Source organism: Mytilus trossulus, chromosome 11 (genome assembly GCF_036588685.1).
Source record: "Mytilus trossulus isolate FHL-02 chromosome 11, PNRI_Mtr1.1.1.hap1, whole genome shotgun sequence".
NCBI classification, from domain to species: domain Eukaryota; kingdom Metazoa; phylum Mollusca; class Bivalvia; order Mytilida; family Mytilidae; genus Mytilus; species Mytilus trossulus.
Window position 1 is genome coordinate 23,537,681 of NC_086383.1, and position 14,005 is coordinate 23,551,685.

Below are 14,005 nucleotides of genomic sequence, written 5' to 3' on the forward strand. Positions count from 1 at the left end.
TAATATGCATGACAAAAATAAGATAAAGAACATTGCCTTATAAATTGAGGTTACAGAAATTAATACCACTTTAAACCCTCTTATATTGATTTCAATATATTATCAAACTTAGACGAACTTCCTTGACAAGTAATTAATTTCATGTACAAATAGTAATCGAAACTCAAACTGCATATTACATAAGAGCTTTAAAAATGGGAAATTGCGCGAAATTGTACCATGCACTAATTTTGACCATACGATAAAACCATAATCAATAGATTATGTTTATAAAAGCTTATCTACGTTTTTAATTGCAGCTTCAGTGTTAACTATTTTTCCATGAAGGGGGCTTCATTACTTCAGAATACATGTACTTTTAATTTGAAATAATATAAAGTGATTGGTGCTTATTTGTAACTTGTACATTGATCTGAGACTCACATTTGATTCAATAAATTTGGCTAATATTCAAATAAATGGAAAGTTTTCTGTCAAAACAAACAAGTTACTCACAGCATAAATAAATTTGTAACTTGTATATTGATCTACGAGTCACATTTGATTCTAAAATTTGGCTAATATTCAAATAAAAGGAAAGTTTTCTGTCAAACAAACAAGTTACTCACAGCAATAATCTGGGACTAATCTGACGTTTAAATAAGAAAAATCATCGGTGCGCTCGAATGGTTTGATTTACTGATATCAATTTCTGGTCTGTTGTATTCAAAGTATTGACAATTTTAGAAGTATATGACAATGGGATTTAGAGAAAAAAAGATAAAGGCTGATCTTTCCACTTGAACGACGGAACATATAGTACGAACAGTTTAACCTCAAGCAGTGCACATGATGCAATGCAATTTATTTTTGTAATACGATTATAAATAAATACACAACAACAGTGTGTTTAAAAGTCTGAGTTAAAGCCTGAAGAAATCATGTGTAGTGCTTAGTTAAATGGATTTTATCAATTTGCTGTTAACAGACAACAATAATAATCTTTCATTAACGCAAATTATACTCTATGAATTGTATGCGTCGAAGGCTTATTCTGAATATTTCTTCATAACGAACACACAAAGCCAAATATTTGAAATCCAAGCTTAAGGATGTATATGCATTGAAAAACTCGAAGAGCTTTATGACCAAAATGGATCGACCCATAATAGCTTAATCCACATCAAGTCAACTTTGACTGAGGGACTTGAAACGATGTTGATATACAATTTAACAAGTTACAATTCATTAAAGGAGTAGGTCCGGTAAGGACCGATTTTGGCCTCAATTTTCATGTTCATCTGACGAAAGATTTAACTGTTTTCTTAATTACCACAAATGTGTGTACATATTCAGTTCATTAGACGTATAAATCAGAAATTTTGATTTAACGAATTTGATACATTTGTGTACATAGCCTTACACAAACGAAGACCAATACTTTTTCTTACGATTCTTTAATTCGTTTGGTTAAAAGCTCATAAGTTTTACATTTATTTTTCCAATTTGAAATGATCCTTTTCTAATTTCTACAGTATTCAGTACTGAGCGGAGTTAGTATGTTAATTAAAGCAATCTAAATCAATCTAGGGCAATCAAGTTTATTTATCAACGTTGTTTTACTTATCGATTTAATTGCTGAGGTCAAAAGTTTTTTGATTAACTCCATGTCATCTATGTATTCAATTTAATTTAAATGTTTCACCATTGTAATTTAAATGATAATATCAGAAATCGTGAACCTTTTGTTCAATAACAATTAAAGGCATTATATACATATTTGGAAAAAAAAACACGATGTTTACTATTCAACTTCTATTTTGGTAAGAGGAAATTTCAATTTGAAGGTCATTTTTTTAATTTAATTTATATTTCTTTTGAGTTGTATACTAAGTGGATATTGCAATGAAGTTGAGGAATATTGTCCAATGCAGAATAAAAATACTGAACTCCACTATTGACAACAATTGGTGAACAAAACGAACAGACATGATGGGTAAAAATGTCTAAAAAGTAGAGGTACAGTAGTCCGCCTTACGAAATAATCTAAATCACTTAAAAAAACAAACAAATATGTCAAGAAAGAAAAACAAACTGGCATATAAGCAAAAAAAGTAAAGACAACAAATACTGCAAAAATTGAACATAATGACGAGATTTATAAGACCCAAACCACGTCAAAGAGATATTACCGAAAATGGACCAGACTGGAAATAATTATTTGCAGACACAAATAAACGAACATTATAACACTTAGCAGTTGAGGAATATTGTCTAGTGCAGTATACCATAAATACAAGATTATCTCCCATATCAGTACAACCATTGACTTATATACTTCCATGGTACAACTATCCTTTTATAAAATAGTACCGAATATTTCAGTAACAGTAATTGATACCTAAATGTATCATATTCCTGCTATAACGAAATAGTGTCCATTCAAATCATCTTGTTAATCTATCAGTTCACTCTTAACATCTCCATTGCGCCTTCATCTTTAAGGGTGTAATTTGGAATACAATACTGTCCAAAATGCTATATTCAAACTCACCTTTTATGTCTATTTATGGTATTTTTATTTAAAAAACATGTACTTTAAATATTTGATAATATATTATAAAGTATTTTTGTCGATTTATTGATACTAATTAAAAACACATTCCCAGGTAAACATAACATGACAATTCTTGTACAGGTCAATAAGATTGATAACTTTATTTATAATGATATTTTTAAAAGATGTTTTAAATTTTTCTTATTAAGAAAGGATATATAAGTAAGATTAGAGGCGAGTTTCTGTGATGATTTTTCTAATCACGAGCTGATCAAGTAATATACACAATATGTTAAAAAAAAGTATTAAAGTTGATCTCTTGCTACTCATTTAAAAAAAAACCCGAAGATGGCCGTCACTATGGAACACAGTGATCTACGAGGGAAACTCAGCCAATGCATACAGTATATGAAAAAACAACACTAATCTTTTAAGACTATTACTATCCACACTGATCTGTGTCCACACTTGTATGTACATATGAAATTGAAAATATGCCGATTCTCAAACTCGCGTTTTCCATTGATATTTAAAATCTATGTAATATACATAGTGCATTATACATGTCAATAAAGAAATTCTTATTCACCAAGGTTTTATCAGGGAAAAAATGTCATAAATAATCCAAACTAATCGACCTGAAAGCTTTCTCATGTTTACATAAGATCTGAAATTTACACTTCATAAACACATCTGAAAGCTATACTCGTTTTCAATATTTTATTAACAAGTGCAATATGCCGTTGACATTGATAGAAATATTCAGAGCATTTAATAAGGCTAAAAAAGCACGAACATTAATTTACGTCAGTATTTCATTTACATGATAACTCAGGAATATTATTATTTTTGTTATGACGATAAAAGACGAGACAGAATTCTGTCGTCATTCTCTCGTTTGTTATGATTGCTCGATCGATTAGTTTGTGTTTCATCCACCTTCCAACACTGTTGTGGTCAATTTTAAATTTTCGGAGGAAGTCGGAGTGTCCGGAGAGAACCACTGCTCTTCGGTAGGGAAACTGACAATTTTGGTCAATTTAGATTGGAGTCGATTGCACCTTTTCCGAATCGAACTCGTCTTGAGGCTAGTGATACAGTAGTTCAACTACTTTCACCGCTCGGCCACCGAGGCCCGTTTGTTAAAAAACTCAAATATTAATTATTTAGGAAGAATAAATAGAAATTAATCGTGATCACCATCGACACTGACGTTCTGTTTTAATAACCCTATTCTTTAGACAAAAACAATAAGGAAATAAAAATTTATCAATCATTTAGATCTAAAGGGTTAACTGACATCTGATAATAATATCATCCCCAGCACTTCTCCATAACGACAGCTAAACTTGCGTTAAACTAAATGTGATGCGATCGTTTAACGGCGCGTATAAAGTAAAAGTACGCAGCCATGACTTGTGAAAATGGTAGTTTTACACATTAAAATATATATCGATAGATATAAGAAAATGTTATATGAGTGCCAATGAGACAACAACTTTTTATCCAAGTCACCATTTGTAAAATGACAATCATAAAAAGTCAATGTACGGCCTTTAACATGGAGCCTTGGCTCACACCGAACAGCTAGCTATAAAGGGTCCCAAAACAATGACAAGTGTAAAATCATTCAAACAGGAAATATAACGGTCTAATCTATATAAAAAAACGAAAAAACGAGAAAATACTGATGAACAAGTTTGTTATGTAATTTTATTCTCCTGAAGTTTGTTTGTATTTTTTAAGCTTCGTGACGTATTTCTGACTATAGTTCTCTATGTCAAAAGTTGACATCACAAAGCCTTGTTGTGACAAAGATAAAACGCATTTGTACCCTTGAATATTGCAAAATTGGGTACAAATATTTTCGACACACAAAATAGTATAGCAACAAATGCTTACGGGTTCAAATTACTGAGCACTCAGCTTAAACAAAGATTAACTTTTATCTCATTCAATAAAATTATGTAAGAGTTTACTTATTTTTTCGCTTTGATGTGATAAAGTGTAGGATGCATCGATACAATCTATTGTTTTTCAAGAGTTTTTTTCTGACAGTATTAGTTATTATAACCAGCATAAACCATTCTTACCTCACTTGAAGACAACATAGTAACACGTAGTCATCAATATACTTTTTTCCTCCAGACTCCCCTTTAACTGCTATCGGGTGTTGGGAAGGTGTTTGGGTTTAGGAGGGGATATGTTGAATACTACCTTGATCAAAATCGGATGTGCACGATTGTAAAATCAATTATATATTGCAATGATAATCAATCGGAAAAGTAGAAAAAAATCGGCTGTATACGGTTGCAAAAAAAAATTGTTTTAAGATCAATTCGGAACACAAATATTATTGTTATTGTTGTTCCAAAAGCCTTCTATAACGCGTGCAAAATATGTTGCGAAACCCAGTCAGCTTATATTACCGTAGCCAACTGTAGCTTTGTTTGAAGAAAACAGATGATTTCAACAATCTAGAAAAAAAAGTAATTGTAAAAGGTGGTTGGAGGGGGGGGGGGGGCTAACAGTCTAAATACAAATGTAAATTTAATTACTTTGGAGAACATTTGTTATAGCACGTGCAATAGCTTATACTGAAACAGTTAAAATGCAATAATAAAGTTTAAATTTACGAAAATTGTCAGACGATGGGCTCAATAAATATATATTTGAAAAATATTTTTGAGATCTTGCCTAGACTGACTTCATTAATAAATTGACTTCCTGTTCTCAAATATTGACTTAAAATATTTGAATTGCATTGAATAGCAGCAGCACTTAAGTTGACTTCCGTTATGAACTATAAATGTTCTATTTCGTGGCTAATACGCATAAAACCACTTAAGTTAAGATATCAAATCGTAGTACTTATTTGTCATAGGGCATGAAGAAAAAACGGTCTACTCAAATCTCAACTTAAGTGGTTTTTGCATATCAGCCCTTGCTTTTTGGATTTTTATGTGTTGTTCGCTATAGCTGGTCTTTTTCTTCAGTTTTTGGTCGGAAGTTGGTTCTTAATATTGCTTGATGCATAATTCATTTTTTGGGTTATAACTGCTTTTCGCCTTTTTTTATTTTGTAATACATTCGTTGGCAAGGGTTGCTGACTGTCAGTTTTGTTATTTGTTTATTCTAGTCTACATTAACTTTTTATATTGAAAAATATCTGTCTTATAGCAATAATGTTAATCTGTTAACAAAGTTATGTAGTGGAACGTTAAAGTTAAATATTGAAGTTGGCCGTTATAATAATATTCCTAGAGAAAATTGTTTATGTGAATGTTGTAAAATGTGTGTTATTGAAGATGAATACCATTTTGTTCTTGTTTGTCCATCTTATAGATCTGTACGAACACAAATTTTACCAAAGTAATATTGTCATTGGCCTAATAATATTAAACTATTAAATTTACTACAAGCTTCTAGTAAGTCTCTTACGATCAAATTATGTAATTATGTAAAAGCTGCATGGAATATTCGATCTTCTATAGTCTCATTACTTAATTTATATGTCATTGTATCATACTATAATTGTTCTCTGTTGTCTATTATGTTTTATATTATGTAATATATGTTGTTAATTTTGCCAAAGCATGTCTATGCTTTGCAATTAAGATTTATTCATTCATTCATTCATTCATTCATTAAAAATTGTCTCGATTTAATTGTTTAACATTTTGTCATGTAGGGGCATTGCATACTTTCTATTGGGTTTGCTCATTGTTGATGCTGACATAAAGTTCCTTATATCTACGCCATGAGTAGTTGTCAAGTTGCCACTAATAGCAAATATTATCATTTTTGTATTATATGTACTTGTACTATCTTCTCTCCTAATTTGAATATAAAATATACTCTAAATTATTTGTTCGTCAAATGAAATTTTTGCCGCTGGATGTTAAGAAAACATAGATTAACCGTCAGTCATTAACTGCAGTTAAATATTAATGTGACTATATTGTATCGACTGTCAACATTAAATTAAAGTATTCCATAAGCCATCAGTCATTTAAATATGCATTTAAATAATTCATAAATCTCAAGTAAGGTAACTGAATTGATATGAGGGACGAGCTGCGGTGGGCCATTACTCGCTATTCTTTCTCCATAAGTAATAATTCAGCACCCTATTACGTTCTATTCTCACTTTTTTTGTCTATTTTCCATTTTTGTGGCCGATTTTTCTGTACTCTTTGCCCAGTATTCCCCCGTTTTGTAAACCCCTCGCGACCCCCTGATATGTTTTCCAATTTAAATGAAAGTGCATAAGAAGATTGATGAGGCAGAGAAATGTTTTCTATATGAGTAAATATTTCATTGAACGACGAATAATAAAGTAGAACATAACATCATGTAACAAGTCTGTTTGGTATAAAATGGGGCCTAGATGGGTGTCTTCATTTCTGTATTATATAACATAACTGTTAGTAATAGAGAAAGACAACGAGGAATGCGTTCAAGAGACACCAACTTAACCATAGTGTTGAACATATCTAAAGGCCAAGAATTGTCTTCAACGTAGCGAGAAAATCCCTCTCTGTGCTATTTATCACTCAGTAGTTTTCATTTCCATTTTTCTTTACTCTTTATTTTTTATCCCATTATTTTTTTTCTATGTCTACCTTTATACGTATCTTCATTGATACATTATAGTTTTTAGAAGGAGGTGAATATTTGATATTTGTGTTTAAACACGTTCAGAACACTACACAAAGCAAAAACATTAAAAATCGCTTAATGATGATATTGAATAGAAAGAAAAAAAATATCAAAAATAAATTTTCATAAAACCATCATGTAATATTTTCACCTAGTCGTTAGAAATATACATTAACTTTAACCCTAATGAGGTTATAATCATCAGAACAACTGTGTGAGGTTGCAGAAACTTTCTGACTTAAGGATGTTTGCTACTCTGTTTAAAAATAACAAGCTTTTTAAAAGACTGCTATAAATTGATAGTATATAAATAAACAAACTAAAAAAGCAGAAAAAAATGGAGGGTCCAGGAACTTGTTTTCAAGATATGAACCATTGAAAATTTGGCGGGAAACAATTCTCTCTAGATTTTTCTTTCACTTAACATTGGCAATTTTTAGTTTAAAAAACTATTAAAAGATAACAAGGATTTCATAAGATTTGGAAATATGGCTTTTTAAAAAATATGTAATAAAAATATGAAAAGAAAAGTAGGGGTTAGTGGGCAATTTTTGTTAATGATAATACATGGATAAAACCAGAGGATTCTGAAAATCTGACAAAAATTCAAAAAATAAAGGAGCAAACATCCTTAACAAGGGCAACAGCCTTCATGATTACCTTTTGAGTCCACAAACCCGAAACTGATTTTTTTTGAAAATGTTAGTTTGATTCTGTTTGTTTGTAGAGAAAAAAATTACAAGCCAGAAAGCCGTAGGACTTGACGTTAAGCGTGATGACTGGGTCAATACTTTGATTAACACGTAGCACAATCAGCTTTATCATTTGATTTTCGGATGATCAGATTCTGTCGCGGATTTTCCTATGTCCTTCCGTCACAACTCTTCACCAAGTGTTATTTCCTATATGATAACTTCTATATGAATCATACTTTTAGATATGAAACAGCAGAAATAAAGAGGTTTTTATTGTGAAGTAAAGTAGAGTTGCACAGTCAGCTTTACTATTAGACTTTCAGATAACAAGATCATGCAGCGTCACAACTCTTAACATATTATTATCTCCTATACATGATAAATTCGATGAATTGAAGAATCATACTATAGATACGAAACAGCGGAAATAAAGAGGTTTTTATGGTGAAGTAAAGTAGAGTTGATACCTTTTATGATTACAGGTTAATTCCTATCTTAGTCCGAGCTTTTCAATGATAAAACAAGAAAATCCGAAGATAACTCTGTTGAATGAGTCAAAATAATTGAGGTAATTTTCTATTATATAAACAAATTCCTGTCCATTTGGACTGATAGTGTCAATAAATATGTATTCGTATCAGCCTTAGACGTGTATTGTAGTGGAAACACACTGTGTCACCGATGACGAACTTTTCACTTGGACAGATAAAATACGGGGTTAAAAAAAAAGATCGGCATGGCAGAGCATAAATTCCAAAATTTTTGAGGGGTGACGAAAACCCCAAAATTAATATGACGTTCCCTAAACTCAAATTTATATGTACGAAAATTTATTAATATCTATTTTGACACAATGTTGACTGATGTTTTTTTTTCTTTTTTTGACACTGTTTTTACATAATATGTCTGTTTGCTTTGTTCACACATTGTTGTCAATATAATCGAATTTGATGCCACTGTCATACAATTTAGACGTTAAGCTAGCTATCCAACTAACCATTTTTTTATACAAAAAAATGCCTGTACCAAGTCAGGAAAATGACAGTTATTATCCATTCGTTTGATGTGTTTGCGTTTTTGATTTTGCTGTTTGACTAGGGACTTTCCGTTTTGACTATATCTCGGAGTTCAGTAGGTTTGTGGATTTACTTCATAACCAGACATATTCTTTAGCAATTTCAAGTTCGTCTGTTGTCCATGTGTATCCATAGAAGATTTGGTTTTGGGTGAGACGGGGATACATGATGATATCTAGGTAACAGGCGTACAGAGATAATGTAACCGACATATCGAAGACGTTACAAAAAAAAATGGAATTATTGAAAACATAATAAATAGATATAGGAAGATGTGGTGTGAGTGCCAATGAGACAACTCTCCATCCAAATAACAATTCAAAAAGTAAACCATTATAGGTTAAAGTACGGTCTTCAACACGGAGCCTTGGCTCACACACAGAACAACAAGCTATAAAGGGCCCCAAAATTACTAGTGTAAAACCATTCAAACGGGAATGTAAAGACTGCATGGTTAAAACTTTGTATAAAAGAGGATGACATACAGCAGAGTAAACAAACAGTTGCAGAAGATGCATCTGATAAGGGTATTACTTAATTTATTTCACTTGACTGGGCGGAGTTTAACCGGGTAGCTCATAATAAATCAGTCCATCTTTAGATAGGTGTATTAGGATAAACTCATCAATGAAGTGTCCAGTAATTCTTTTGTAAATTCTTTTCATGACACTGATAGGTGATTAGAAATCAGTAATAATTATAACGGCAATCATCCTTATCACATACATCCTCAAATAGACTGTCCTTATGCAAATTAAAACCTAGCTCCGCCCGATCAGTCGAAATAACATTGGTAATAGTGGTGGTGAAGGACAGGGGTAAAACTGTTGACAAGTAAAATAACAAAAATGCCGAACTCCGAGGAGAGTTCAAAACGAAAAGTCCGCAACCAAACGACACAACTAAAAGCCCAAACACACCAAACGAAGGTGCAACAACAACCTCTACATACCCACCCGACACTACAGAAAAAAATGAATCAAATTCGGCCACACAACTAGGTACATTTTAATAGAAACGATTGAAATATGAGGTTTTCTGATTTAAACGATTGCACATAAATATATTGTATTTTTTTAAAATGTTTTCCTTTTTATACGTTGTTTGACAGAAAATGTGCAGTAAAATAGGTTTTCAGTCTCATTTGGTAAAAACCTCATTTATTACTTTTTTTCATGCAAAAAAACGATTAAATTATGTTTCAAATCATTTTCAATCTAGTTTTTTGATGAAAAATCGATACAAAATATTAAATTAAAGCACAAAAAACCCTGTTTATTAAAGTGCAAAGCAAACACGAACAAATCTCTTTAACTATGCCGTTTTAAAGTAATAAAATTGCAAAAACGAGTACACAAACTTAAGAAAGATAACATTGGCATTGTAGAATGTGTACATTCTGGATTATAATTTAAAGATTGGACATAGATCAAACAGTCTGTAGATAGTTAAGATTAACAAATGTAATGATACTTTCTATATAAACGTGTTATTCATATTGTAAACAATGTACCCCTTTTATGTAAGGAACAAAGTGTTCTGTAAACATCGATTTTTAGAACAAAAAAAAGAATGTTGAAAAAACTACATGTTTTGTATAGAACGTGCATATTAAATTGTCAACTAATAAAAAGCAAACAATTTAAAGTTGAAACAAGAGGGAATTAGTTAGAAATGAAAGAAAAAACTCATTTTGCCTCTTTGCTTATTTCCTTGTTACTATGTCATCAGAAGGGTTATTTTCAAAAGTACGTGTTGACCACGTACACTGCATAGATTCCGTTTGTCGTAGCTACATCACGATTGTTGTGAAGTCACTAGACGCTACTTGTCACAGATGTTTTACTTGCTCTAAACAACACTACGGATGTTATTGATGAAGCAGGAAACTGCTTATCTTTATCGCTACTGGGTTGTTGTTTGTTTTAGGGATACTTATCTTTAGTTTTTAATAGACTGTTCTATGGCAACACGTGTCTTTACCTTAGTGATTGGGCTTTCAAATGGCACTTTGGTATTTCCTCTGTGCTTGTCCTTTTATCGTTTATTAGCTTCATGCATATTTTTTTTGAATTATCATTTTTCAAACAAAATTACAAATAAATAAAACATATAAACGCACAAATCCAAAATTTCTGCAAATCCTGAGATTAAAGGAAAATTGAAAGGGACTGATACATATTAAATTTAACCCCAATTCGTCTATTTACATTAGGGTTTCTCACAAATTATACATTGTCTTTCAGATACACATTTGTTATTTTCCATCTACTCAATTATTTTCTTCTTAACAATTTACGTTTTACACAAATAAGTCTTGATCACATATGCGTAGAGTTGGAGACGTTTTGCTGTTTTGACTATTTGTATATATTTTTTTATTTTCACTCCCTGGTACCAAATATTGACACGGTTTAATACACTTTTCTATATTTGTTTTGTTAGTAAAACAATGACTTGTGCTTTTCAAAACAGAAATGTTTGCTTTGGGTTTCCTTTTCAAGAAATCTTTGATTTTCGAAACTTTATACCTGGAGTATATATGGGTGTATGGATGATTCATTGACAACAGTACCAAAACAAACATATGAATATCCTTCTTTGAGGCACAAACAAGAGCCCTATACAAACACTGTGATGTGTTTTGTAAAGGTTAAGTTGTTAACATGCATATGTATTGAAAACTATTTTGACATAAAAAAAAAACCTGTTGTGTAACCCATCTTCAAATAAGAATATGTCCATGTATTACAATCTACATTGGTCAGTTATTAACCCTTGTGTGACCCCCTCCTCAGATGAGAATATGTCGATATATTATCCATTACATTGATTTATATAGGTATAACATTACAGTTCTTATTGTTACTGATTTGTCTTGTGTTTTAAACTTGACTTCAATATATCAATAATATATACGTATAAAGTCAATGAATGTCATAATGTGTAGAATGAATATATATATATGTGTACAATTCTAAAGAATAATAGAGTGATAAAGGTACCATAGTATATTTTGTAGTTTATCGTTCATATAAAATCTTATTGATAATAATTTTAAAGATCTACTTTAGATCAAACATTAGAATGAAATATGTTTAGTTAAATATAGTTACTATATGAAAGTAACTATCGTGCATGAATTTTACTATTATCTGGTTTCATTTAAAAATGTGCATTGCAGCAGAAGAATTACACAAGTGGAACCCAGTTAACTGTATCGTAGCGGTGTACAGTATATTATAATAAGACCCCCTTTCATGTTATTTTAATGTTGGAGACTGATATGTTTGGTACCAGTTAGCATCAAAATACATTGCAAGAGATGTGTCTTTGGTTGGTACCAGTTAGCATCAAAATACATTGCAAGAGATGCGTCTTTGGTTATATAATTTTTGCTCAACGTGTCATGATTATGTCCCCGACTAGGATGTTGGCAAAAAAGGTTTGACAGAACACGTCATGTGTTTTGAATTTTCTATGACAAATTTGAGTTAAATACTTAAAAAAACACATTAAGATAAAACGTCAGTTTTACATGAACTGTACCTCTTATTCAAAGAAAAAAAAGCAAATGATTTTTATTTGTGAACCTTTGGAAGATATGTCCATCTCACTGAGTGGTTTTTATAAATTATCTTAACTTTAATCGAAAAAGACAATAAAGGCATTCATTCCTTATACACGAAATCTTTGGAGGAAGTCCAATTACTGTATCAGTGTTAAATAGGTGTTTATTGAACCCCCAAAAATGGGTGAAGAAATTAGCTACAAAATGAATTGTTATCACATGTCAAATTGATTAAAAATAAAGAAGATAAAATACGTACGGTCTATCTAGTCTCTTATATCGCTCTCTGCCACAGGCCACATATCTGCCATCAGGTGTCATGTCTTCGAATCCTCGAATACGATGTCGTCCTTCAGGGGTATAAATGTTACGTACAGCACCATATCTTGGATTTAAGACTTTTGTAGCGTAGTCCAAAAATGCATTATATGTTCGATCTCGTTTAGGATTGACTAGAAGTTTCTTTGGTAGAAAATGTTCGTCCCCATTAACATATACATATGTATAGAGACCTCTAGTCGATCCTTGTTGATAGTGAGGCTCTACTCCCCCCTCATCCGAGGATTCATAGTTCCCATTCTTCATTATAAGTCCTTAAATGCAATGAATCTGAACAAAATTAAATCACAAAACCAGGACAATATCCTGAAACTAACTGCAGTATTATCCTTTCCCTTTAAATTCTCAATACGTTTAAATTAAGAATCCGGAATTATAATCAAATCTCTCTCCGTTGTTATGTCAGATTCACTTTCATTATCACTGATAAGCGTTCAGTTGAAGTCGACAACGTCAAGCTTCGCATGTTATTTATAACATTATACAACGCACGTCTGTCCAAACAGACCCCGTATCTAAGGTATACTTCGGCGGATGTAAAATAAATTACTTATCGTCTCAAATCGATATAGGGAGCTGCCTATTTAAAAGATAAAACATCAATCAAATCAGAGGTCATCCAAAAATACTGAAAAGGTCACGAGAGCATATCATCCACCTATATCCGTCGATAGCTAGAGTTGATATGCTACAAAGACTACCTTACCTATGTATAGTGTATTGACAATACACTGTTGTCGATTGAAAATACTATCTATTGAATTTTCATAAACGCCGCGAAATGATTTTCAATAGGGCGGTTATGATATGAGAACAATGCATACTTTATTTCTTTTAAATTGATTTTGAATATACAACAAATGCACGTTTGAATGCATTCAAAAAAGGTGTATTCAAAATAATATTAAATTTTGATCATAAACGAATATACAATATGTACATTGACTGAAACTAGCTAGCTGATAATATTCAAAAGTTTTACTGATATCAAAAAGATTAAATTTCATTCGGTGTAACTGACATAAAGAAATCTGACTTATATACATGCATGTGTTGAATAGGGCGATCAATTGTTAATAAGAAGTTGCTTAAGAATCATGTCTTTGAAATCATTCTGAACAATTGA

General features: G+C 31.4%; 1 protein-coding gene across 20 annotated transcripts in view; it reads right to left on the bottom strand.

The window, feature by feature from the left end:
- LOC134690895 (doublecortin domain-containing protein 2-like) overlaps positions 1-13,564 on the bottom strand; it is a 113,828-nt gene extending 100,264 nt beyond the window's left edge. For 4 of the 20 annotated variants that reach the window (XM_063551041.1, XM_063551045.1, XM_063551043.1 and 1 more), the window contains exon 1: positions 12,800-13,556. In XM_063551041.1, the coding sequence (XP_063407111.1) occupies positions 12,800-13,125 (326 nt within the window). In that variant the 5' untranslated portion in view covers positions 13,126-13,556. Of the gene's footprint in view, positions 1-12,799 lie in introns of all 20 variants that reach the window. The other 16 variants (XM_063551047.1, XM_063551046.1, XM_063551044.1 and 13 more) reach the window with 10 other exon arrangements.
- Between the last annotated feature and the right edge of the window lie 441 nt (positions 13,565-14,005).